This window comes from Scyliorhinus torazame, chromosome 18, assembly GCF_047496885.1.
Source record: "Scyliorhinus torazame isolate Kashiwa2021f chromosome 18, sScyTor2.1, whole genome shotgun sequence".
Lineage (NCBI taxonomy): Eukaryota > Metazoa > Chordata > Chondrichthyes > Carcharhiniformes > Scyliorhinidae > Scyliorhinus > Scyliorhinus torazame.
In genome coordinates, this window is record NC_092724.1 from 168,795,981 (window position 1) to 168,823,168 (window position 27,188).

The window sequence follows — 27,188 nt, forward strand, 5'->3', positions numbered from 1 at the left end:
CGCACACTCAGTACAGCCGCACGCACAATACAGCCGCACACTCAGTACAGCCGCACGCACAGTACAGCCGCACGCTCAGTACAGCGCCGCGCACACAGTACAGCCGCACGCTCAGTACAGCCGCACACTCAGTACAGCCGCACACTCAGTACAGAGCAACACTCAGTACAGCCGCACGCTCAGTACAGCGCCGCGCACACAGTACAGCCGCACGCTCAGTACAGCCGCACACTCAGTACAGCCGCACACTCAGTACAGCCGCGCACACAGTACAGAGCAACGCACAGTACAGCCGCACACTCAGTTAAGCCGCGCGCTCAGTACAGCGCCGCACGCACAGTACAGCCGCACGCTCAGTACAGCCGCGCGCACAGTACAGCCGCACGCTCAGTACAGAGCAACGCACAGTACAGCCGCACACTCAGTACAGCCGCACACTCAGTACAGCCGCACACTCAGTACAGCCGCACGCTCAGTACAGCCGCACGCTCAGTACAGCGCCGCGCACACAGTACAGAGCAACGCACAGTACAGCCGCACGCTCAATACAACCGCGCGCACAGTACGGAGCAACGCACAGTACAGCCGCGCACTCAGTACAGCCGCACGCTCAGTACAGCGCCGCGCACACAGTACAGAGCAACACTCAGTACAGCCGCACGCTCAGTACAGCGCCGCGCACACAGTACAGCCGCACGCTCAGTACAGCCGCACACTCAGTACAGCCGCGCACACAGTACAGAGCAACGCACAGTACAGCCGCACACTCAGTTAAGCCGCGCGCTCAGTACAGCGCCGCACGCACAGTACAGCCGCACGCTCAGTACAGCCGCGCGCACAGTACAGCCGCACGCTCAGTACAGAGCAACGCACAGTACAGCCGCACACTCAGTACAGCCGCACACTCAGTACAGCCGCACACTCAGTACAGCCGCACACTCAGTACAGCCGCACGCTCAGTACAGCCGCACGCTCAGTACAGCGCCGCGCACACAGTACAGAGCAACGCACAGTACAGCCGCACGCTCAGTACAGCCGCACGCTCAGTACAGCCGCACGCACTCAGTACAGCCGCACGCTCAGTACAGCCGCACACTCAGTACAGCCGCACACACAGTACAAACAGCCGCACGCTCAGTACAGCCGCGCACACTCAGTAGAGCCGCGCGCTCAGTACAGCCGCGCGCTCAGTACAGCCGCACGCTCAGTACAGCCGCACGCTCAGTACAGCCGCACGCTCAGTACAGCCGCACGCTCAGTACAGCCGCACGCTCAGTACAGCCGCACGCTCAGTACAGCCGCACGCTCAGTACAGCCGCACACACCGTACAGCCGCACACACCGTACAGCCGCACACACCGTACAGCCGCACACACCGTACAGCCGCACACACCGTACAGCCGCACACACAGTACAGCCGCACACACAGTACAGCCGCACACTCAGTACAGCCGCACACTCAGTACAGCCGCACTCAGTACAGCCGCACACACAGTACAGTTTCCCCATGATCAAATTGAATGGCAGAGCAGACTTGATGGGAAGAATGGCCTCTTCATTTCTGTGTTTCAGGTTCACAGATGTATTTAAACGAGTTAAAATAGTGACAGCAATCACATTTATCAAGCTGGATTGTGAGGTGGTTGATTCTGAGACCAGGGTCCTGAATCTCAGTGAAGGTAACTATGATGGGATGAGGTATGAGCTGGCTATGACGGACTGGGAAACATTACTGAAAGGAAGGACAGCGGGCAGGCAATGGCAGCATTCAAGGAACAAATAGGTGAAATCCAAACGCTGTTTATTCCTTTTTGGCGCAAGAGTAGAAAGGGAACTGTGGGCAAACCATGGCTCACAAGGGAAATTAGAGAGAGTATTAGATTCAAAGAAGCATACATTAGCAAGAAAAAGCAATGGACCTGAGGATTGAGAACAGTTTAAAATTCAGCAAAGGTGGACCAAGGGATTGATTAAGAAGGGAAAATACAATTTGAAAGTAAGCTAGTGGGGAACATAAAAACTGACTGAAAGTTTCTATAAGTATGTAAAGAAAATAAGATTGATAAAAACTAATGTCGGCCCCTTACAGTCAAACGGGAATTCACAACAGGAAGAAAGAAATGGCTGAGGAACTAAATTCGTATTTTGCTTCTGTCTTCACCAAGGAAGATGAATAATGTAGCGGAAGCTCTGAGAAGCACAAGTTTCAGTGAGGAGCCGAAGGAAATTAGTATCAGTAGAGAAATGGTTTTGGAGACATTAATGAGATTGAAGGAGGATAAATCCACGGCCTGATAATCTTCATCCCAGAGTACTTACGGATGTAACCCTAGAAATAGTTGATCCATTGGTGGTCATTTTCCAAAATTCTTTGGATTCTGGAATGGTTCCTACAGATTAACGGGTAGCGAATGTAACCCCGCTATTCAAAAAGAGAGGTTGTGAGAAAACAGGGAACTATAGACCAGAGAGCCTAACATCGGTAGTAGGGAGGTTGCTGGAGTCCATTATCAAGGATTGTATAGCACAGCATTTGGAAAGCAGGGGTGTAATCAGACAAAGTCAGCGTGGATTTATGAAAGGGAATCATGCTGGAAAAATCGACTAGAATTCATTGAAGATGTAACTAGTTGAGTTGACCAGGGAGAACCGGTGGATATGGTTTATTTAGACTTTGAGACTTTCAAGAAGGTCTCGCATAGCAGATTGCCATGTAAAGTTGAAGCACACTGGATTATGGGTAGTGTCTTGAGATGGGTAGGAAGCTGGTTAGCAGACAGGAAGCAAAAAGTTGGAATAAATGGGTCATTTTCTGATTGGCAGGCAGTGACTAGTGGGGTACCGCAGGGATCTGTGCCAGGACCCCAACTGTTCACATTATATATTAATGATTTGGATGGGGGAACTAAATGTATTATCTCCAAATTGACCGATGATACTGAGGAGGGTGAGCTGTGAGGAGGATGCAGAGATGCTTCAGCGGGATTTGGACAGGCTGAGTGAGTGGGCAGATACACTATAGTGTGGATAAATGTGAGATTATCCACTTTAGTAGCAAAAATAGGAAGGCAGATTATTATTGAATGGGTGTAAATTGAGAGAGGCGGATACTCAGCGAGATCTCGGTGTCCTCGTGCATCAGCCGCTGAAAGTAAGCGCGCAGGTACAGCCGGCAGGGAAGAAGGCAAATGGTGTGTTGGCTTCATAGCGAGAGGATTTCGGAATAGGAATAGAGATGTTTTACTATAACTGTATAGGGCATTGGTGAGGCCACACCTGGAGTATTGTGGGCAGTTTTGGTGTCCTTACCTGAGGAAGGATGTTCTTGCTGTGGAGGGAGTGCAGCGAAGGTTTACCAGACTGATTCCTGGGATGGTGGGACTGTCATACGAGGATAGACTAAGTGGGTTAGGATTATTGGAGTTTAGAAGAGTGAGAGGAGATCTCATAGAAACTGATGATATTCTAACAGGTTAGATTCAGAAAGAATGTTCCCGATGGTGGGGGGAGTCCAGAACTAGGGGTCATAGTTTGAGGATAAGGGGTAAACCTTTTAGGACTGAGGTGAGGAGAAATCTCTTCACCCAGAGAGTGGTGAATCTGTGGAATTCACTCCCACAGAAAGTAGTTGAGGCCAAAACATTGTGTAATTTACAGAAGGAATTAAATATTGTTCTTGGGGCTAAAGGGATCGAGGGATATGGGGGGAAGGCGGGATCAGGGTGTTGAACTTGATGATCAGCCAGGATCAGAATGAATGGAGCAGGCTCGAGGGGCTGAATTGACTGTTTCTATTTTCTATTTATGTTTCTATGTGAATTGTAATATAAAGGATATTCAAAATCCACCCTCCGCTACAGTTCAGTTCAAGCTCTGAGCATCATCCAGTGATGATGATTTGTGTACAAGAAGCCTTGGAGCCTGGATTGCACTGACATCACTGGATAAGGATGGGGGAGTACAGCTGCAGTGGAACCTGAACTTCAGGCTATTGAGAAGCTTGGTCCGCTGGACTTCTCCTGTTAGACGCTGGGTGGAATTCTCCACCTCGCACTGCCCCTCGTGGAGTTCCCGGTGAGGTGTAGAATCCCACATGAATGAAGAAAATGGGATTGGTGCCGGGCTCCGATCTGTTTCCAATGCTCCGGTCTCCGCTGGCGGCAGGATCGGGGTTCACGCCCTTTGCCAGCAGGAGGTGTAAGTGAGTCATTAAGACCTATTTTCATCCACTTAGCGGGCCGGGCACCATATTCTCCTGGCCCACGTGTGGGAGAAATGAGTTTGAATTTCATGGGACATTGACACGAGTACTGGGGAAGGAGGGATCTGTTCCCATGGGACTGTCTTCACCTGAATCATGTTGGGACCAGGAATCAGTCTGGTAAACCTTCGCTGCACTCCCTCTAGAGCAAAAACATCCTTCCTCAGAGAAGGAGACCAAAACTGCCCACAATACTCCAGGTGTGGCCTCACCCAGGCCCTGTACAATTGCAGCAACACATCCCTGCTTCTGTACTCGAAACCTCTCGCAATGAAGGCCAACATACCATTAGCCTTCTTTACCGCCTGCTGCACCTGCATGCTTACCTTCAGCGACTGGTGCACAAGGACACCCAGGTCCCGCTGCACATTCCCCTCTCCTAATTTATGGCCATTCGGATAATCATCTGCCTTCTCGTTTTCGCTACCAAAGTGGATAACCTCGCATTTATCACAATTATATTGCACCTGCCATTCATTTACCCCCTTACAACTTGCCCAAATCACACTGAAGCATCTCTGCACCCTCCTCACAGCTCACCCTCCCACCCAACTTTGTGTCATCTGCTAATTTGGAGATGTTGCATTTTGTTACCTCATCTAAATCATTAATATATATTGTGAATAGCTGGGGTCCCAGCACCGATCCCTGCGATACCCCACTAGTCACTGGCTGCCAATTTGATAAATTCCTACTCTTTGTTTCCTATCTGCCAACCAGTTTTCTCCATCTCAATACACTGCCCCTAATCGCATGCATTTTAATTTCACGCGCTAATCTCTTATACAGGACTTTGGCAAAAGCTTTTTGAAAGTTCAAATATACCACATCCACTCATCAACTCTACCAGTTACATCCGCAAATAATTCCAGTCCATTTATGAAGCATGATTTCCCCTTCATCAATCCACACTGACTTGGTCTGATCCTGCCAATGTTTCCTCAGTACCTGTTGGTTGCAGGTTTGGGAGTTTTTAATTAACTGATTGGGGCAATGCGAATGCCCCATGTGACATTAGTGTTGTAAAGGTGGCCATTGTGATTTTAAAAAGAGAAAGATTTTTTAAATTACTTTATCAGAGTTACAAAGCCAGAGCTCAGAGTGTGGGCGGGGCAAACCCGAATCCAGCTCCTCGCCTGCTCCGAAAACCAATTCAAATTGAATCCAATTCATGGTCCCAAGAGAGACATTCCAGATCCAGGCATTACACTGGCTCATCTTAGCCAAAAGGCCGAGAAGTGATCTAAAACAGAAAGTTGACATACGGCATGCTTGCCTTCATTGGCCGGGGCATTGAGTATAAGAATTGGCAAGTCATGTAGCAGCTGTATAGAACCTTAGTTAGGCCACACGGAGTATAGTGTTCAATTCTGGTCGCCACACTACCAGAAGGATGTGGAGGCTTTAGAGAGGGTGCAGAAGAGATTTACCAGAATGTTGCCTGGTATGGAGGGCATTAGCTATGAGGTGCGGTTGAATAAACTCGGTTTGTTCTCACTGGAACGAAGGAGGTTGAGGGGAGACCTGATAGAGGTCTACAAAATTATGAGGGGCATAGACAGAGTGGATAGTCAGAGGCTTTTCCCCAGGGTAGAGGGGTCAATTACTAGGGGGCATAGGTTTAAGGTGAGAGGGGCAAGGTTTAGAGTAGATGTACGAGGCAAGTTTTTTACGCAGAGGGTAGTGGGTGCCTGGAACTCGCTACCGGAGGAGGTGGTGGAAGCAGGGACGATAGTGACATTTAAGGGGCATCTTGACAAATACATGAATAGGATGGGAATAGAGGGATACGGACCCAGGAAGTGTAGAAGATTGTAGTTTAGTCGGGCAGCATGGTCGGCACGGGCTTGGAGGGCCGAAGGGCCTGTTCCTGTGCTGTACATTTCTTTGTTCTTTGTTTGTCTCTGAACACAGGTTACTAATACATTCCTCAAACTCTGAAATGTCGATGTTCAGCATATCACCTTTCATTAAGCAACCTCCTGTATTTTTTGACTTTTTCAATGTGTTGAATGAGTTTATTCTTTGCCATTGAACTGGGTTTATTTCCCTTTCAGCCACAATGACGGCCTATTGGAAGTGGTTGGTGTCTATGGCTCATTCCATTGTGCTCAGATCCATGTGAAACTGGCGAATCCGGTGCGCCTGGGACAGGCACACACCGTCAGAGTAAGTGCGTCCCTCAGAAAGGTCAAAATCACCCAAAGTTCCTTTTCATGTTAACAGATGCTTGACTTGGAATTTTGGGGTCGGGCGGGAGTGAGGGGGTCCAGCTGAGGAGCGGAGGTGTTGCTGTTTCGGGGATTTGGGTGTGTCTTTGAATTATTGCGGTGTTTGGGGTGGCACAGATGTGCTGAGCGATTGGGCACATTATCCATCCTGGGAGGATTGGGAATGGCCCAGTTTTTTTTGGGGGGGTTTGTGGATGGTACAGTTTTGGGGGGGATTGGGGATGGTACAGTTTTTGGGGAGGCGATTGGGGTGGTACAGTTTTTGGGGGATTGGGGATGGTAGTTTTTGGGGGAGATTGGAGATGGTACAGTTTTTTGGGGGGGGGTTTGTGGATGGTAGTTTGGGGGGGGGATTGGGGATGGTACAGTTTTTGGGGAGGCGATTGGGGGTGGTACTGTTTTTTTGGGGGGGATTGGGGATGGTACAGTTTTTGGGGGGGATTGGGGATGGTACAGTTTTTGGGGGGGGATTGGGGCTGGTACAGTTTTTTGGGGGGGATTGGGGATGGTACAGTTTTTTGGGGGGGATTGGGGATGGTACAGTTTTTTTGGGGAGGAGGGGATGGTACAGTTTTTTGGGGGGGATTGGGGATGGTACAGTTTTTGGGGAGGAGATTGGGGTGGTACAGTTTTTTTGGGGGGATTGGGGCTGGTACAGTTTTTTTGGGGGGGGGGATTGGGGATGGTAGTTTTTGGGGAGGCGATTGGCGGGTGGTAAAGATTTTTGGGGAGATTGGGGATGGTAGTTTTTTGGGGGAGGGGATGGTACAGTTTTTTTGGGGAGGGGATGGTACAGTTTTTTGGGGGAGATTGGGGATGGTACAGTTTTTGGGGGATTGGGGGTGGTACAGTTTTTGGGGGGGGATTGGGGATGGTACAGTTTTTTGGGGGGGATTGGGGGTGGTATAGATTTTGGGGGATTGGGGTGGTACAGTTTTTGGGGGATTGGGGATGGTACAGTTTTTTGGGGGATTGGGGATGGTAGTTTTTGGGGGAGATTGGGGGTGGTACAGTTTTTTTGGGGGGGGTTTGTGGATGGTAGTTTGGGGGGGGGATTGGGGATGGTACAGTTTTTGGGGAGGCGATTGGGGGTGGTACTGTTTTTTTGGGGGGGATTGGGGATGGTACTGTTTTTGGGGGGGGGATTGGGGATGGTATAGTTTTTGGGGAGGCGATTGGGGATGGTATTTTTTTGGGGGGGATTGGGGATGGTACTGTTTTTGGGGGGGGGATTGGGGATGGTATAGTTTTTGGGGAGGCGATTGGGGGGTGGTACAGTTTTTTGGGGGAGATTGGGGATGGTACAGTTTTTGGGGGATTGGGGGTGGTAGTTTTTGGGGAGGATTGGGGGTGGTACAGTTTTTTTGGGGGGGTTTGTGGATGGTACAGTTTTGGGGGGATTGGGGATGGTACAGTTTTTGGGGAGGTGATTGGGGGTGGTACAGTTTTTGGGGAGGTGATTGGGGATGGTACAGTTTTTTGGGGAGGATTGGGGATGGTACAGTTTTAGGGGGTCTGGGGTTGGTACAGTTTTTTGGGGGGGATTGGGGATGGTAGTTTTTTGGGGGGGATTGGGGATGGTAGTTTTAGGGGGTCTGGGGTTGGTACAGTTTTTTGGGGAGGCGATTGGGGTGGTAGTTTTTTTGGGGGGATTGGGAATGGTACAGTTTTTTGGGGGGGGATTGGGGATGGTAGTATTTTTGGGGGGGGATTGGGGATGGTACAGTTTTTGGGGGATTGGGGGTGGTACAGTTTTTTTGGGGGGATTGGGGATGGTACAGTTTTTGGGGGGGGATTGGGGGTGGTACAGATTTTGGGGGATTGGGGGTGGTACAGTTTTTTTGGGGGATTGGGGGTGGTAGTTTTTTGGGGGGGATTGGGGATGGTACAGTTTTTTGGGGGGGATTGGGGGTGGTACAGATTTTTTGGGGGGGATTGGGGGTGGTACAGATTTTGGGGGATTGTGGATGGTACAGTTTTTTTGGGGGGTTTGTGGATGGTAGTTTGGGGGGGGAATTGGGGATGGTACAGTTTTTGGGGAGGCGATTGGGGGTGGTACAGTTTTTTGGGGGGGATTGGGGATGGTACAGTTTTAGGGGGTTTGGGGATGGTACAGTTTTTTTTGGGGGGGGGTTGGGGGTGGTACAGTTTTGGGGGGGATTGGGGATGGTAGTTTTGGGGGGGATTGGGGATGGTAGTTTTGGGGGGATTGGGGATGCTAGTTTTTTGCGGGGGGGGGTTAGGGATGATACAGTTTTTTGGGGGATTGGGGATGGTAGTTTTTTTGGGGGGGGATTGGGGGTGGTACAGTTTTGGGGGGGATTGGGGATGGTAGTTTTGGGGGGGATTGGGGATGGTAGTTTTGGGGGGATTGGGGATGGTAGTTTTTTGCGGGGGGGGGGTTTAGGGATGATAGTTTTTTGGGGGGTTGGGGATGATAGTTTTTTGGGGGGGTTGGGGATGATACAGTTTTTTGGGGGGGGGGGATGGTACAGTTTTTGGGGAGGTGATTGGGGGTGGTACAGTTTTTTTGGAGGGATTGGGGATGGTACAGTTTTAGGGGGTTTGGGGATGGTACAGTTTTTTGGGGGAGGGATTGGGGATGGTAGTTTTTTTGGGGGGGGATTGGGGATGGTACAGTTTTTGGGGAGGCGATTGGAGGATGGTAGTTTTTTGGGGGGGGGATTGGGGATGGTACAGTTTTTGGGGAGGCGATTGGGGGGTTGGTACAGTTTTTTGGGGGGAATTGGGAATGGTACAGTTTTTTGGGGGGGATTGGGGATGGTACTGTTTTTGGGGGGGGATTGGGGATGGTATAGTTTTTGGGGAGGCGATTGGGGGGGTGGTACAGTTTTTTGGGGGAGATTGGGGATGGTACAGTTTTTGGGGGATTGGGGGTGGTAGTTTTTGGGGAGGATTGGGGGTGGTACAGTTTTTGGGGAGGATTGGGGGTGGTACAGTTTTTGGGGGATTGGGGGTGGTACAGTTTTTTTGGGGGGGTTTGTGGATGGTACAGTTTTGGGGGGATTGGGGATGGTACAGTTTTTGGGGAGGGGGATTGGGGATGGTACAGTTTTTGGGGAGGTGATTGGGGGTGGTACAGTTTTTTTGGGGGGGTTTGTGGATGGTACAGTTTTGGGGGGATTGGAGATTGTAGTTTTTTTTTGGGGGGGTGGTGGTAAGTTTTGGGGAGGAATGGGGATGGTAGTTTTTTGCGGGGGGGGGTTAGGGATGATAGTTTTTGGGGGGGTTGGGGATTATACAGTTTTGGGGGGGGTGGGGATGGTAGTTTGGGGGGGATTGGGGATGGTAGTTTTTTTGGGGGGGATTGGGGATGGTACAGTTTTTTTGGGGGGGATTGGGGATGGTACAGTTTTTTTTTTGGGGAGGCGATTGGGGTGGTAGTTTTTTTGGGGGGATTGGGAATGGTACAATTTTTTTGGGGGGGATTGTGGATGGTACAGTTTTTTGGGGGGGATTGGGGATGGTACAGTTTTTTGGGGGGGGATTGGGGATGGTAGTTTTTGGAGGATTGGGGGTGGTACAGTTTTTTGGGGGGGGTTTGTGGATGGTAGTTTGGGGGGGTGGATTGGGGATGGTACAGTTTTTGGGGGGAGGGATTGGGGATGGTAGTTTTTTTGGGGGGGGATTGGGGATGGTACAGTTTTTGGGGAGGCGATGGGGGGTGGTACAGTTTTTTGGGGGAGATTGGGGATGGTACAGTTTTTGGGGGATTGGGGGTGGTAGTTTTTGGGGAGGATTGGGGGTGGTACAGTTTTTTTGGGGGGGTTTGTGGATGGTACAGTTTTGGGGGGGGATTGGGGATGGTACAGTTTTTGGGGAGGTGATTGGGGGTGGTACAGTTTTTTGGGGAGGATTGGGGATGGTACAGTTTTAGTGGGTCTGGGGTTGGTACAGTTTTTGGGGGGGGATTGGGGATGGTAGTTTTTTTGGGGGGATTGGGGATGGTACAGTTTTTTTGGGGGGGATTGGGGATGGTACAGTTCTTTGGGGAGGCGATTGGGGTGGTAGTTTTTTGGGGGAGATTGGGAATGGTAGTTTTTTTTGGGGGAGATTGGGAATGGTAGTTTTTTTTGGGGGGATTGGGGATGGTAGTTTTGGGGGGGGTGGGGATGGTAGTTTGGGGGGGATTGGGGATGGTAGTTTTGGGGGGATTGGGGATGGTAGTTTTTTGGGGAGGGGATGGAAGATATTTTTTGGTCTGCTGTATGGTTTTTGGGCTTGGGGATGTCTGGGTTAGGGATTGCGGTGTTTGTCTGAGGTTCAATTCCTTTTTCCTCAGCTGGTCCTGAAGAAGTCGGTGATGCCGATGCAGGTGGACGGAGAGCCCTGGGTCCAGGGTCCCTGTACAGTTGTGATCACACAGAAAACCCAAGCACTGATGATTTCACCACCGCGTGAGCAACTGGAGGATGATGTTTCGCTGGCGACTGAGCCCGATCAGTAGAGGAAAGTTAAGGATACCGATGTGGCTGGGGAGAATCCATTGCAGCTGCTTTTCTGGTCAGGTCTCGGTCGGAACGGAGGGAGATGCACTTCACCAGAATCAGTTGCTCATCTTTTTTTGATTGATGCCAGGCAGCTGGAGAACACAGCTGTGAACTATCAGACACTTCAATTCTGCGGAGAGCTGGAGACTATGGAGGAACCCGATCTCTGTGGGTGGGATATTGGAGTTCGGGATGGTGAGGTCTGCTGTGATCATCTGAGTGAGATTTGCTCTTTCAGTAACTGCTCCGCGATTTGATTCAGTTCTCCCTATTCCCAGTCCATTTCAGTGTGACAGATATCTTCCTCTCCTCAGTAATTCTATAGGATGTAACAAACTGACTAAGAATCCAAGACAGACCGGCTCATACGGGGGTCATTATCGAGAATCTGCTATGATGGCACATACGGAACGGGTGAAATCATCATTGTTCACAATCCAAAATCGTGTCAGCCTCAGCTCATCTGATTAGCAAATGATTCAGATAATGAACAGCACTCTCCCCGTGTCACCACTTACCTCAAACTGAACACTGACTGGCACTGCGATAGGATGGCTCAGAGAAAATAGGAACTGGACACTCGAGTGGATTCAACATAGGTTGGGGCTGTGGCACCTTGCTGGAACAGTGTAGAGGGAGCTTTACTCTGTGTCTAACCCCGTGCTGTACCTGTCCTGGGAGTGTTTGATGGGGACAGTGTAGAGGGAGCTTTACTCTGTGTCTAACCCCGTGCTGTACCTGTCCCGGGAGTGTTTGATGGGGACAGTGTAGAGAGAGCCTTACTCTGTATCTAACCCCATGCTGTACCTGTCCTGGGAGTGTTTGATGGGGACTGTGTAGAGGGAGCTTTACTCTGTATCTAACCCCGTGCTGTACCTGTCCTGGGAATGTATTTATTGGGCACTGGTGCTGTCAGTATTGAGTACACAGTTTTGCCAAAAGGAGAGATGTTCCCATCCCCAATCCCACTGTTATTTGATGAAAATCACTGCTTTCCCTGCCTCGCTCACATTCAGTATTCTCCAGCAGACCAATCCAATGGGTTGGTCTGATTTTTAGATTTCTCTTCCCTGACTCCCATTCTGATCTGGTGGTATTTTTTTTGTTGTTGATGTGGTTTATTGTTTATTTGCTGTATTTGCACTGGTTTTGGACCTTGTCGAGTCTTTGCACCCTGGCTGTTTACTGTGGCCCTTGTTCCTGGTTAATCCACTGTCTTTTATTGAAGGAATCTGCTTTGCACTGCTGATTGCTGGGAGCGTCAGAGTTGCAGGTCAACACTGACTGGCTGAAGGGGAACCAAGGATGACAATTTACACTTGCACCTTGAATGTAGCAAAAGGTCTCAATCCGCTTTAAATGAGTGTTTGACCCAGGGCCAAGCGGAGATTTGTCACCAGGTGAACACCATCTTGGGAAGTGACAGGACTCTGGGTAGAATCTGAACCTCAGCTTTCGGTTTGTGCCTTTAACAGAAATGCGGGGCGGTGGGTGCAGTTTATATTCCGTAGCACCCGGGGGGGAATGGGACTAGGCTGTGCTCTGAGCTTATCTCAGAATCAGTGGGTTGGTGAGATTGGTGTTGCTCCCTAACCACATCCTGTCTCATTCCATGTGGGGAAATTGTTTACATTTGTCATGTGATCTTCCTCTTTCCTGGGACATGTGTGTGTGGTCTAGTAATCTGTGTAAATAGGAAGAGTAACATTGCTTATTTGTGGTCAAACATTGTGACAGAATAATGTGAAATAAATTTCAGGAAGCTCTTTGATGAGTGTTTATATCCTGAATGTGCGAGAAGTGGACACAAACAGGTACCAAAGCAACATAAATTTCCGATAAGATCTGAAAAATGTTAAAATGAGAACAAAAAACCAAGAAATCAGCATTAGCAGAATATATTTTTAAAAGTTCAGAAATGAGTGCCGATATTAGCACGATAATCATATCAGTGAGAGTGCCCAGGACAAGCACATTGAGCAACAGCAGACAGATTCATTAATGGTACCTTCAACCACATTGGACCAAAAATCTACACGTTTTGCTGCTGGAGGCAGTCTCTCATTATAATAATAATAATCTTTTATTGTCACGAGTAGGCTTACATTAACACTACAATTAAGTTACTGTGAAAAGTCCCTAGTTGCCACACTCCAGCACTTGTTCTGGTACACAGGGAGAATTCAAATGTCCAGATTACCTAACCACACCTTTCGGGAGGAAACCCGCACAGACAGTGACCCGAGCCAGGAGTCGAACCTGGAGCTGTGAAACAACCGTGCTAACCACTGCTACCATGACGCACACTAGCAGTGAGGACTGTCATAACCGGCATCAGGCACAAGTATAGTTACATAGAAATGACCATTCAGCCCAACCAATCCATGTTGATGCTGCACTTGATCCTAGATCTACCATTGTAAACCTCCTCCCTCATTCTTGTCTAGTTTAAATGCATGTTCACCATTCACTGTGGGAGTTCCACATTCTCACCACTCTCTGATTTCCTCCCTCAGTGACTCTGCTATTGACGGTCTCTCGTTCTCTTCCCCACAGGAGAAAATATTTCCAGTGTCCATTCCATCAAAATCATCATTTTAAACACGTCTGTTAGGTCACCCCAGAGAAAAAGAGACCAAGCCTGTTAATCCTCTCCTGATAAGTAAACCCCACCTTGTGGAATCATCCTTGTAAATCTTCCCCACAGTCTCACTGATATTATTTTAAAAAGTATATTAAGTGTGGGTGCAATCTGGAAGGTTTGATAGTTGAACATAATTCCTCTTTCCTATTCTATCCTAGAAGTGAAGCAAGTGCTTGATTTGCATTTTTGTTAACCTGTGTTGCTACTTTCAGCGATGGTCTGTCCGTATTCAAGATTTCAGTTCCTCTACCCCAATTGGATTCCTATTTTCAAAGCAAAATGCAACCAACGTGTCACCATGCACTCCTATTTGGTTTGTCCATTCTGGCATTTGTACGTGTCCTCCCCAAACGGTTATCCCCCCACTTTGGTGCAGTCTGCAAATCTCAAATCATTTAGGATTCCAAACTCTAAATCATTCATAAAAATTGTGGCAATTCTAACCAGCACAGGTATAACTACCACCAGACATCATCCGAACTAGACTCGGGTACCAGTATAACTAGTACCAGTATAACTAGCACCAATAACCCAGCTTGCACTGCCCAGTAAGCAGCAGGATGGAGAATCACAAGGGGGGAATTCCTAAGTGTATGCGATGAGCACAGCCTGGATTATTGATATCACAAGCTCAGGAAGAAAGAGAATCTTGGGGATTTCTGAAACTGGTTTGAAGCTGAGTGGTGACCAGCTTCAAATATCCATTCAGATATTCAGAAGAGTTTAATAGAAAAACATGAATGGTTCTCAGAATTAACAGAATGCCATTTAAAGACAGCAATTCCCTCAATACTACAAGCTTTAGATTAATTCTTCTTTTCTCCGGTCACCTGAGAGGGAAACAAGAGTTCCCCTGGATCCCAGCCCAGACTGTTGGTAGCAGTGTTTGTGGCAAATCTTCAGGCGCCTGCTCACACCGAGATTTTCAGCCAAGACTCTCACCCCACCCCCTCTTCATCAACAAAACTTTAAATCGTTCCTGCAGATTGACCTCAAAGCCTGGATATTGTCCAGGTCTTGCTGCATTTGGACAGGGACTGCTTCATTATCTGAGACATTGGGCAGTCATAGTGAACACCCCCACTTCTGACCTTGGTGAAAGGGAACAGATGAAGCAGCTGCAGATGGTTGGGTGTCAGACGCTATTCTGAGAAACCCAGTGGAGGGGGGATAGGAACTTTTTACCCCCCCCCCCCCCCGGAAGGGGCACAAAGTTCAGCCGTAACAGACGATTCCCCTGATCTCCAGTCACTCCCCGTGTGCTGTACTGGGGCTCCCAGGGCAGCCACCATTCTCAAAATCATTAACATCAAAGTGAAATATTGTGATAGTGGAAATCCGCTAACCAGAACATGCCAGGACCACTCAGCCAATCACACAGCAGCTGTGGGAAGAAAACAGCTGATATTTCAAGTCACATTAGAAGAAATTCTTATTTGACTCGAAACATAACTCTCCCCAGATGCTGCCAGACCATTAACCCTGAAATTTATTGATACATTTTACTGAAAATATATTTTTGAAGCAAAAAAGTGAATGCAGAATCTGCCAGAGGGTGATCTGGGGTCCAATTCCTTAGGAATACTGAACAATAGTCAGTTTGGTAGAATTGGAGCTTAGCCAGAAAGCAGGGAGCACCCTGCTTTCAAACTCTGCCTTGAAGCCAAATAGCAGCATCATAACATTACTGACTGAATAAAAGGCCACAAATCCTGTGTGAAAGTCCAGGAATACACCCACCACCCTGGGGTGCTGAACATTCAGGACAATTTCCCGGTCTCCGTGCCAGGCTGACAGCTTGGGGCCAAAGCTCTCCACACACCAGCTCAGTGGGTTCCTTCCCAGGCGGCTCCTGGAACCTCGCCTGTCCATCCCAATACAGGCCACCCCAACCGCCCAGAAACTTCGTCCGTCGTTATTCACTTCCCAGTAGTGGCGGCCGTTGCTGAAACTCTGCAGGCCCAGCACCTGGGAACAGTTGAAAAATCTCTCGGCTTGGTCCGGATAGGACTGGGGCTGGTCTGCCACACCCAGAGTGGTGTAGTGATCACTGATAACCAGCTTCTTGTGGGCTGTCCGATGATCCAAGGTGACCTTAGAGTTACCTGCAGAATATAGAACAAATCATTAATCAATAAAAGATGGACCCAGCATCTGCTGATCAAACTGATCCAGTTACAAGCCTGGATCAGACTCACTAATCTGACAAAGGGACAGACACCTCATTAACAAATCATTCATCACCACAAATCTGTGCTATTTTTACTGATTCATTCACTGCATATGGGGTCACTGCACATGTGCAATCTTTCTAACATTATCAGGCAAGTGGAGAATATTCCATTACACTCTCCACTTGTGTCTCTTAAATGATGGACGGGCTTTGGGGAGGTGGGCGGGGGAGTTACTTGCCGCAGGATTCCCAGTCTCCAACCTGCCCTTGTATCATAGAATTTACAGTGCAGAAGGAGGCCATTCGGCCCATCGAGTCTGCACCAGCTCTTGGAAAGAGCACCCTATCCCCACAACCCAGTAACCCCACCCAACACTAAGGACAATTTTGAACACTAAGAGCAATTTATCGTGGCCAATCCACCTAACCCGCACATCTTTGGACTGTGGGAGGAAACCCACGCAGACACGGGGAGGATGTGCAGACTCCGCACAGACAGTGACCCAAGCCAGAATCGAACCTGGGACCCTGGAGCTGTGAAGCAATTGTGCTAACCACTGTGCTAGCGTGCTGTGTAGCCACAGTAGATAACACAGAAAATAGGAGGCGGCTGTTCAGCCTTTCGAGCTGCTCCACCATTCATCACCATCATGGCTGATCACCCAACTCAATAGCCTCATCCCACTTTCCCCCCAATCCTTTGATTCCCTTCGCCCTAAGTGCTATATCTAACTGCTTCTTGAAAACAGACAATATTTTGGCCTCAACTACTTCCTGTGGTAGTGAATTCCACAGGCCGACCACTCTCTGGGTGAAGAAATTTCTCCTCCTCTCTGTCCGAAACGGTCTCCCCCGTATCCTTGGACTGTGCCCCCTGGTTCTGGACACCCCCACCATGGGGAACATCCGTCCTGCAGCTACCCTGTCCAGTCCGGTTAGAATTTTATAGGTTTCTACGAGATCCCCTCGCATTCTTCTGAACTCCAGCGAATACAATCCTAACCGATAAAACCGGGGGGGGGCGGGGGAAAGAGGTTGGGGGCCGGGGGGGGGGGGGGGGGGGGGGAAAGAGGTTGGGGGCCGGGGGGGGGGGAAAGAGGTTGGGGGCCGGGGGAAAGAGGTTGGGGGCCGGGGGGGGGGGGAGAGAGGTTGGGGGCCGGGGGGGGAAGGTTGGGGGCCGGGGGGGGGGGGGAAGAGGTTGGGGGCCGGGGGGGGGGGGGGGAAGAGAGGTTGGGGGCCGGGGGGGGGGAGGTTGGGGGCCGGGGGGGGGAAGAGGTTGGGGGCCGGGGGGGGGAAGAGGTTGGGGGCCGGGGGGGGGGGGGGGGGGGGAGGTTGGGGGCCGGGGGGGGGGGGGGGAGAGAGGTTGGGGGCCGGGGGGGGGGGGGGAAGAGAGGTTGGGGGCCGGGGGGGGGGGGGTTGGGGGCCGGGGGGGGGGGGGGGGGGGAGAGAGGTTGGGGGCCGGGGGGGAGGGGGAGAGAGGAGAGGTTGGGGGCCGGGGGGGGGAAGGAGAGGTTGGGGGCCGGGGGGGGGGGGGGGGGGAGAGAGAGGTTGGGAGCCGGGGGGGGGGGGGGGAAGAGGTTTGGGGGGGGGTTGGGGGGGGGGCGAGAGGTTGGGGGCCGGGGGGGGTGGGGGTGGGAGAGAGGTTGGGGGCCGAGGGGGGGAGGGAGAGGTTGGGGGCCGGGGGAGAGGTTGGGGGCCGGGGGGGGGGGGGGGGGGGGGGAGAGAAGAGGTTGGGGGCCGGGGGGGGGGGGAAGAGAAAGAGAGGTTGGGGGCCGGGGGGGGAGAAGAGAGAGGTTGGGGGGGGGGGAGGAGAGGTTGGGGGCCGGGGGTGGAGGGGGGAAGAGGTTGGGGGCCGGGGGGGGGGGGGGGGGGGGGGGGGAGAGAAAGAGGTTGGGGGCCGGGCAGGGGGAATGAGCGGGGTGCACACTGATCTGCATCATATACTCACATTGCATCAACTCCTTTCTGGTCAGTTGGAAGGTGTCCAGTGATATGCCTGTGGGACAAATAGACAAATTATACAGTATCAGTGTTGTTGCAACTCAGGAGAATGGATTGGTTTAAACAGGCTTCTAGAACAAAAAAAAACAGAAATGGACATGAATTAATTTGCTTTTATTGTATTTCCCAAACACCTCATTGAGCTTCCCGTGCAGTGAGGATGCTGTTAATAACTGTTCAGACTGAGTGGAGTTTGGAACGGCAGATTAATCGGCTGTAAACACTGCTCTCTCAAGAAGGACTCCAGCAGAGAAATCAAGGCGCTCAGTGCAGAGCAGCACTGAGGGTCTGTGTTGCAATAAGACGTTAAACAGAGGATCCTGTTATCTGCTTGTGCAGAGACACACCATGACACTATTTTGAAGACCACCAGAGGGACCTCGACAAATCTGGAATTCTTCGAGGCTGTAACTAGTAGAGTTGACAAGGATGTGGTTTATTTGGAATTTCAGAAGGTTTTTGACAAAGTCCCGCATAAAAGAATAACGTGTAAAATTAAGCGCATAGGATTAGGGGCAGTGTATTGAGGTGGATAGAAAACTGGTTGGCAGACAGGAGACAAAGACTAGATATTAACGGGCCTTTTTCAAATTGGCAGCCAGTGACCAGTGGGGTATCGCAAGGATCGGTGCTGGGACCCCAGTGACAGGCAGGCAGTGACCAGTGGGGTATCACAGGGATCGGTGCTGGGACCCCAGTGACAGGCAGGCAGTGACCAGTGGGGTATCGCAGTATATTGTATTCACAATATATATCAATGATTTAGATGAGGGAACTAAATGTAATATCTCCAGATCTGCACATGACACCAAGTTGTGTGGGAGGGTGAGCTGTGAGGAGGATACAGAGATCCTACAGTGTGATTTGGACAAGTTGAGTGAGTGGGAAAATGAATGGCAGATGCGGTATAATGTGGAGAAATGTGAGGTTATCCACTTTAGTGGCAACAACAAGGCGGCAAATTATCTAAATTGTTATCGATTGAGAGAGAGGAATGTGCAACGAGAACTGGGTGTCCTCCTACACCAGTCACTAAAGATAAGCCTGCAGGTGCAGCCGGCGGTAAAGAAGGTAAATGGGATGCTGGCCTTCATTGTGAGAGGATTCGAGTACAGGAGCAGGGATGTGTTGCTGCAATTGTACAGGGCCTTGGTGAGGCCACACCTGGAGTAGTGAATTGCTCTAGAGGGAATGCAGAGATTTATCAGACTGATTCCTAGGATAACAGCGCTGGCTATGAGGAGAGGTTGAGTCGGTTAGGATTGTATTCGTTGGAGTTCAGAAGGATCAGTGGGGATCACATAGAAACCTATAAAATTCTAACAGGACTGGACAGGGTAGCTGCAGGAAGGATGTTCCCCATGGTGGGGGTGTCCAGAACCAGGGGGCACAGTCCGAGGATACGGGGGAGACCGTTTCGGACAGAGAGGAGGAGACATTTCTTCACCCAGAGAGTGGTCGGCCTGTGGAATTCACTACCGCAGGAAGGAGTTGAGGCCAAAACATTGTCTGGTTTCAAAAAGCAGTTAGATATAGCACTGAGGGCGAAGGGAATCAAAGGATGGGGGGGGGGGGGGGGGGGAGCAGGATCAGGGTATTGAGTTGGATGATCAGCCATGAATGGTGGAGGCTCGAATGGCTGAATGACCTCCTATTTTCTGTGTGAAACTGCAATGAGGGCGAGAGTGGAAGCAGCTGAAGTGAACGGGTAAACGTATTCAGGGATAAATCGAGGTTCAGGGGCTGACATTTAATGGGATTTTTCAGAAAACACAGAATAGACGAGAATTTACGAAGGAAGATCCCATCATCCGTGGTTAACTATAAAAATTAAAGACAGTGTTAAACTTGGAAAAAAGTCAATAATGGGCAGGTCAGAAGGTTGGAAAGAATATAAAGAACATAGGATGAGAAAAAGATTGATAAGGGGAGAAAAACTAGAGTACTAGAGAAAGACAGCTAGTAATATAAATATAAAGAGTTTCTCTCGATATTTAAATCTGAAAAGAGTTAACAAAGTGAGCATTGGTCCTATAGACAGTGCGCCTGGGGAATTGGTAATGGAAAGTACAACTGGGGAGGATCAATAAACAGGAATTTTGCATCTGCCTTCACGGTAAAGGACACGTAACATCCCAGAAATAGCTGTAAATCAGGAAATGGAAGGGAGCGAGGAACTCAGGAAAACTACAATCACCAGTGAAGTGGTATTGAGTGAATCGTTGGAACCGGTTGATGTACTGTACTTATTTCCAGAAGGCATTTGATAATGTGCCACATCAAAGGTTAGTGCATCAAATAAAAGCTCAGTGTAGGGTACAGCATTGGCATGGATTGAAGATTGACTAGCTAACAGGAAACAGGACTGTCATAAATGGATATTTCTCTGGTTGGCAGAATGCGACGAGTCGTGCCACAGGGATCAGTGCTGGGACCTGAACTGTATACAGTTTATATAAATGATTTGGATGAAGGGATGGTTGATACATTTGCTGATGATACAAAGATAGGTAGAAAAGTAAATTGCGAAGAGAATGTAAGGAGCGACTTCCGGTTGCGGCGATGCGGAGCTAAGCCGCACGATTCGGCAGCTCCCGCGATCACGGACTTTCGGGCTCTCCAGGAGCCCCAACGGGAATTTTTTGAAGACGTTCCATGTGGGAAGGTGAGAGGGAGGTCCCCCTTCACTGTATATGGAACGGACAAGAAGTGAAACGGCTAAAAAAGCGGCGTTGGAGCAGCGAGAGAAGCAAAACAAGATGGCGGCGGCCGGAGATAAAGTGGAATGCGGGCCGGAGCTGCAAGAGTTTATCAAGCGCTGTTTCGAGGAGCTGCGGAAAGAGATGCTGGCGCCTATGCTGTCGGCGATCGAAGGATTAGGGACGATCCAGAAGGCCCACGAGGTAAAGATCCAGGAGGTGCAGAAAAAAGTTAATGAGAACGAGGATGAGATCTTGGGCCTGGCGGTGAGGGTGGAGGAGCACGAGGCGCTGCACAAGAGGTGGGCGGAAAGATTCGAAGACCTGGAGAACAGGTCGAGGAGAAAGAATCTTCGGATCCTGGGTCTCCCTGAAGGAGTGGAGGGGGCCGATGCCAGGGCATACGCGAGCACGATGCTCGAGTCGATGATGGGTGTGGAGGCCCCTCCGAGGCCTCTGGAGCTGGATGGGGCACATCGGGTGCTGGCGAGGAGGCCCAAGGCTAACGAGCCGCCAAGGGCGATTGTGGTGAGGTTTCACCGGTTCACGGACAGAGAGAGGGTCTTGAAATGGGCCAAGAAAGAGCGGAGCAGCAGCTGGGAGAATGTGGAGATCCGAATCTAACCGGACTGGAGCACGGAGGTTGCAAAGAGGAGAGCGGGTTTCAACCGGGCCAAGGCGGTGCTGCACCGGTAAGGAGTGAGATTCGGAATGCTGCAGCCAGCGCGATTGTGGGTCACATTCAAGGATCAACACCACTATTTTGAAACGCCTGAGGAAGCTTGGACCTTTATTCAAACTGAAAAGTTGAACTCAAACCGAGGGTTTGAGTGTGTCGGGGGTGGGGGGGGGGGGGATGTTCGATGTTTGTTGTACATAGGGTGTAAATCACGCGCAGGAAATGTTCCACGGGCTGGGGGATGGATGGGGATGGGGAAAGGGACCGGGTGAGAAGACTGTACGAGACGGTGGGCGCCGGTGCTGGAGGGAGGGGAGGGGATGGGGGAAATGAGAGAAGGTCGCGACAGGAGCTGCGCCATATGAAGCGGGGCAGGCTTAGGAAAGCGCGGGCTTTTTCCCGCGCTAGGGAAGGACGGGGGGGGGGGGGGGGGAAATGGAGGAGCGCACATTGATTGGGAGATTCCCACACGGGTGGGGGTGGGGGGTGTCAATGGGACGGCGGGGGAAGCCGGGGTCAGCTGACTTACGGGAGTGCTATGGGGGGAGCAAAAGAGCTAGACATGGGTGTAGCGCGTGGGGGGGGGGGGGGGGGGGGGGAGAGAAACAGGGTTGCTGCTGCACTGGCCGAGGGAGAATTGGACACAGAAAAGGTGGTCGGGGCGGGGGTCCCCCGTCTGGGGAACTGGAGGGTGAGGGCGGCGCGGGCACGGGACTGGCCTAGAAAAGGGGATGGCTAGTCAGCAGGGGGGGGGGGGGGGGGGGGGGAGGCCCCCCAATCCGGCTGATAACGTGGAATGTGAGGGGCCTGAATGGGCCGGTGTAGAGGGCCCAAGTGTTCGCGCACTTGAAGGGACTGAAGGCAGACATGGTCATGCTTCAGGAGACACATTTGAAGGTGGCAGACCAGGTCAGGTTAAGAAAGGGATGGGTAGGACAGGTATTCCATTCGGGGCTGGATGCGAAGAACAGAGGGGTGGCAATATTGGTGGGGAAGCGGGTGCCGTTTGAGGCCAAGAATATCATAGTGGACAATGGAGGTCGATACGTGATGGTGAGCGGTAGGTTGCAGGGGACGTGGGTGGTATTGGTAAATGTATACGCCCCAAACTGGGACGATGCTGGATTCATGAAGCGTATGTTGGGGCGCATTCCGGACCTGGAGGTAGGAGGCGGGGATTTTAATACGGTGTTGGACCCAGCACTGGACCGCTCCAGATCTAGGACCGGAAAGAGGCCGGCGGCGGCCAAGGTGCTTAGGGGGTTTATGGACCAGATGGGGGGAGTGGACCCGTGGAGGTTTGCCAGGCCGCAGGCCAGGGAATTTTCTTTTTTCTCTCACGTGCACAAAGCCTACTCCCGGATAGATTTTTTTGTTCTGGGCAGGGCGCTGATCGCGAAAGAGGAGGGAACGGAGTATTCGGCCATAGCCATCTCAGACCACGCCCCGCACTGGGTGGAACTGCAGTTGGGAGAGGAGAGGGACCAATGCCCATTGTGGCGGCTGGATGTGGGACTGCTGGCAGATGAGGCGGTGAGTGGGAGGGTGAGGGGGTGCATTGAAAGGTACTTGGAGGCCAACGACAACGGGGGGGTGGTATGGGAGGCGTTGAAGGCGGTGATCAGGGGAGAGCTAATCTCCATTAGGGCTCATAGGGAGAAGACAGAGGGCATGGAAAGGGAGAGGTTAGTGGGGGAGATTTTAAGAGTGGACAGGAGATACGCAGAGGCCCCGGAAGAGGGACTACTCTGGGAAAGGCGACATCTCCAGACGGAGTTCGACCTGTTGACCACGGGCAAGGCGGAGGCACAGTGGAGGAAGGCGCAGGGGGCGACCTACGAGTATGGGGAGAAGGCGAGTCGGATGCTGGCACACCAGCTCCGTAAGAGGATGGCAGCGAGGGAAATAGGTGGAGTCAAGGATGGAAGGGGAGCTACAGTGCGGAGTGCGACGAAAGTAAATGAGGCATTCAAGGCCTTCTATGAGGAGCTGTACAGATCTCAGCCCCCAGCGGGGGGGAAAGAGAGGATGTGACGATTTTTGGACCAACTGAGGTTCCCGAGGGTGGAGGAGCAGGAGGAGGCTGGTTTGGGGGCCCCAATTGGGTTGGAGGAGCTGATCAAAGGTCTGGGGAGTATGCAGGCAGGGAAGGCCCCGGGACCGGACAAGGAGGGAGGGACCCTTCCCCCGACAATGTCTGAGGCGATGATCTCTTTGATCCTGAAGCGGGATAAGGACCCACTGCAATGTGGGTCGTACAGGCCGATCTCGCTCCTCAACGTGGATGCTAAGTTGCTGGCAAAAGTGCTGGCTACGAGGATCGAGGACTGTGTCCCGGGGGTGATCCACGAGGACCAGACGGGATTTGTAAAGGGCAGGCAGCTAAACACCAATGTGCGGCGGCTCCTAAACGTGGTAATGATGCCATTGGTGGAGGGAGAGGCGGAGATAGTGGCGGCTATGGACGCGGAGAAGGCCTTTGACCGAGTAGAGTGGGAGTATCTCTGGGAAGTGCTGCGGAGGTTTGGGTTCGGGGGAGGGTTTATTAGTTGGGTTAAGCTCCTATACAGAGCCCCGGTGGCGAGTGTGGTTACGAATCGGCAGAGGTCGGAGTATTTGCGGCTGTATCGTGGGACGAGGCAGGGGCGCCCCGTCCCCCGTTGTTTGCATTAGCAATTGAACCCTTGGCCATGTCATTAAGGGAGTCCAGGAAATGGAGGGGGGTGGCCCGAGGAGCATAGAGTGTCGCTTTATGCAGACGACCTGTTGCTGTATGTGGCGGATCCAGTGGAGGGGATGGTGGCGGTCATGCAAACTCTAAGGGAGTTTGGGGATTTTTCGGGCTATAAGCTTAATGTAGGGAAGAGTGAGCTTTTTGTATTACAGGCGGGGGACCAAGAAAGGGGGATAGACGATCTACCGCTGAGGAGGGCGGAAAGGAGCTTTTGGTACTTGGGGATCCAAATAGCTAGGAGTTGGGGGGCCCTACATAAACTTAATCTGACGAGGCTGGTGGAGCAGATGGAGGAGGACTTCAAACGATGGGACATGTTGCCGCTCTCGCTAGCGGGTAGAGTGCAGTCGGTCAAAATGGTGGTCCTCCCGAGGTTTCTTTTTGTGTTCCAGTGCCTTCCAATTGTAATCACCAAGGCCTTTTTTTAAAGAGGGCAGGCAGGAGTATTATGGGTTTTGTGTGGGCGAATAAGACCCCGAGGGTAAGGAGAGGGTTTCTGGAGCACAGTAGGGACAGAGGAGGGTTGGTGTTGCCGAATTTGGGGAGCTACTACTGGGCAGCCAATGTGGCGATGATCCATAAGTGGGTGATGGAGGGAGAGGGGGCAGCATGGAGGAGGTTGGAGATGGCGTCCTGCAAAGGAACGAGCCTGGGGGCGCTGGAGACGGCACCGCTGCCACTCTCGCCGTCAAGGTACACCACGAGTCCGGTGGTGGCGGCAACGCTGAAGATCTGGGGCCAGTGGAGACGGCACAGGGGGGCGACGGGAGCCTCGGTGTGGTCCCCGATCCGGGGGTAACCATCGGTTTGTCCCGGGGAGGATGGACGGGGGGTTTCAGAGCTGGCATCGGGCGGGGATTAGAAGAATGGGGGACCTGTTCATTGATGGGACGTTTGCGAGCCTAGGGGCGCTGGAGGAGAAGTTTGGATTACCCCCGGGAAACGCTTTCAGGTACATGCAAGTGAGGGTGTTTGTGAGGCGACAGGTGAGGGAATTCCCGTTGCTCCCGGCACAGGAGATTCAAGACAGGGTGATCTCGGGCGTAAGGGTTGGAGAGGGCAAGGTGTCGGCGATATACCAGGAGATGAAAGAAGAGGGGGAGGCGTTGGTAGAGGAGCTGAAGGGTAAATGGGAGGAGGAGCTGGGGGAGGAGATTGAGGAGGGTCTGTGGGCTGATGCCCTAAGTAGGGTTAATTCCTCTTCTTCGTGTGCCAGGCTTAGCCTGATACAATTTAAGGTGGTCCATAGAGCGCACATGACGGGGGCGAGGTTGAGTAGTTTTTTTGGGTAGAGGACAGATGCGGGAGGTGCTCAGGAAGTCCGGCAAACCGTGTCCATATGTTTTGGTCATGCCCGGCACTGGAGGGGTTCTGGAGAGGAGTGGCGGGAGCAATATCTCAGGTGGTGAAAGTCCGGGTCAAGCCAAGCTGGGGGCTAGCAATATTTGGAGTAGTGGACGAGCCGGGAGTGCAGGAGGCGAAAGAGGCCGGCATTCTGGCCTTTGCGTCCCTAGTAGCCCGGCGAAGGATCTTGTTAATGTGGAAAGAGGCGAAGCCCCCCAGCCTGGAGGCCTGGATGAACGATATGGCAGGGTTTATCAAATTGGAGCGGATAAAGTTCGCCTTGAGAGTGTCTTGCGCAGGGGTCCTACCAGGTGGTGGCAACCATTCCTAGACTATCTCGCAGAGCGTTAGATGAAGGTCGGTCAGCAGCAGCAGCAACCCCGGGGGGGGGGGGGGGGGGGGAGAGAGGGGGAAGGGGGCTTGTTTGGGGGGGTATTTGAGCAAGAAAATACATGAAGGATCTGGAAAACTGACATGTACGGGAGGAATCCAATGTACAAAGCTCTGTATCATATCGATTTACCATGTTCATGTCTTGCTATGTGTGCTTTCTTTTTGTTACAGGGGAGGGGGGGTTTGTTTGTAAGGGTGAAAAACTGTTAAAATTCTTAATAAATATATTTTTTTTAAAGAGGAGAATGTAAGGAGCTACAAAGGGACATGAAAGCAAACACCTGGCAAATGCAGTGTAATGTGGGCAAATGTGAAATAGTCCATTTGGAAGGAAGAATAAAAATGTTTTCTAAATGGTGAGAGATTGCAGATCTGGGAGGTGCAGAGGGATCTGGGAGTCCCAGTGCATGGATCACAAAAGGCTGGTGTGCAGGTACAGCAAGTAATTAAGAAAACTAAGAGTGTTATTGTTCATTGTGAAGGGGAATGGTTACAAAAGGGGGTTATACTGCAGTTGTACAGGGGACTGGTGAGACCGCTTCTGGAGTATTGTGGATGCCGTATTCAAGGAAAGATGTTAATGTGTTGGAAGCAGTTCAGAGAAGGTTTAGTAGACGAATACCTGGAATGGGTGGGTTGTCGTACGAGGAAAGGTTGGACAGGCTGGGCTTGTATCCACTGGAGTTCAGAAGAGTGAGAGGCAACTTGATTGGAACATCCCAGAGCCTGAGGGGTGTTGATAGACGTGGAGAGGCTGTTTCCTCTTGTGCCAGAATCCAGAACGAGGGGTCACTGATTAAAAATGCTCTCTCTCTGAGGGCTGCAAATCTCGAGACCCCGTCCTAAATAGACAGTGGAAGCAGGAATCTTGGAATATGTTAAGGCAGAGCAAGCTCGATTGCTCAAAACAAGGGGTTGGAGGTTACCAGGGGTCAGCAGGAATGTGGGGCTGAGGTTACAAACAGATCAGCTGGAACAGACTCGAGTGGCTGAATGTCCTCCTCCTAGTCCTAATTCATGGTCACGGCAAGGGGTGTGGGGTATATTAGAGCATTATGTAGCCACCTAAAATGGCTGATTCCCGATTAATTTGGCCAAACCCCGATGTAAAATGGCTAACCTAAAAGGCTGATGGGAAAAGCAGCCAACAGGGCACAAACGGACAGCTGCAGACAGAATAGCGTATTCGGCTCTGGGGAAGTCGGCCCAGATCGATACCTGCGACCATTAGCAGCCCATCAACCCAGACATCTGCAGTTTAATCGGCTATCCCCGGGAACAATTGCTACAAATTAGCAATTGAATGCCGGGCCAGACCTCTCGGCGCCAGCAGTGGCCGAGACAAAGAAAGGTGAACGACCACCCCCCCCCCCCGATCGAGGAATCCCCCCGTTATTGGAGCATATCGAACCCAGTGATTGGGAACAAGTCCAATCACTTGGGACTCAGGGTCAAGGGCCGCCCCGAGAGGCGGGAAGCCCCTGGGACCTATAAAGTGAGGGGCCAAGTTCAGATCTC

General features: G+C 51.4%; 2 protein-coding genes across 2 annotated transcripts in view; one reads left to right on the forward strand and one right to left on the reverse strand.

The window, feature by feature from the left end:
* Positions 1 to 12,769, forward strand: part of dgke (diacylglycerol kinase, epsilon) — a 106,733-nt gene extending 93,964 nt beyond the window's left edge. Inside the window, 2 exon segments of the mRNA XM_072483887.1 lie at positions 6,319 to 6,430; positions 10,796 to 12,769. Of these exon segments, the coding sequence (XP_072339988.1) occupies positions 6,319 to 6,430; positions 10,796 to 10,960 (277 nt within the window). The 3' untranslated portion in view covers positions 10,961 to 12,769.
* Positions 12,770 to 12,885: 116 nt separating this feature from the next.
* Positions 12,886 to 27,188, reverse strand: part of trim25 (tripartite motif containing 25) — a 95,117-nt gene continuing 80,814 nt past the window's right edge. Inside the window, exons 9-10 of the mRNA XM_072483886.1 lie at positions 17,769 to 17,816; positions 12,886 to 15,752 (exon numbers count right to left, since the gene is read on the reverse strand). Coding sequence (XP_072339987.1) covers positions 15,223 to 15,752; positions 17,769 to 17,816 — 578 coding nt within the window. The 3' untranslated portion in view covers positions 12,886 to 15,222. The remainder of the gene's footprint in view (positions 15,753 to 17,768; positions 17,817 to 27,188) is intronic.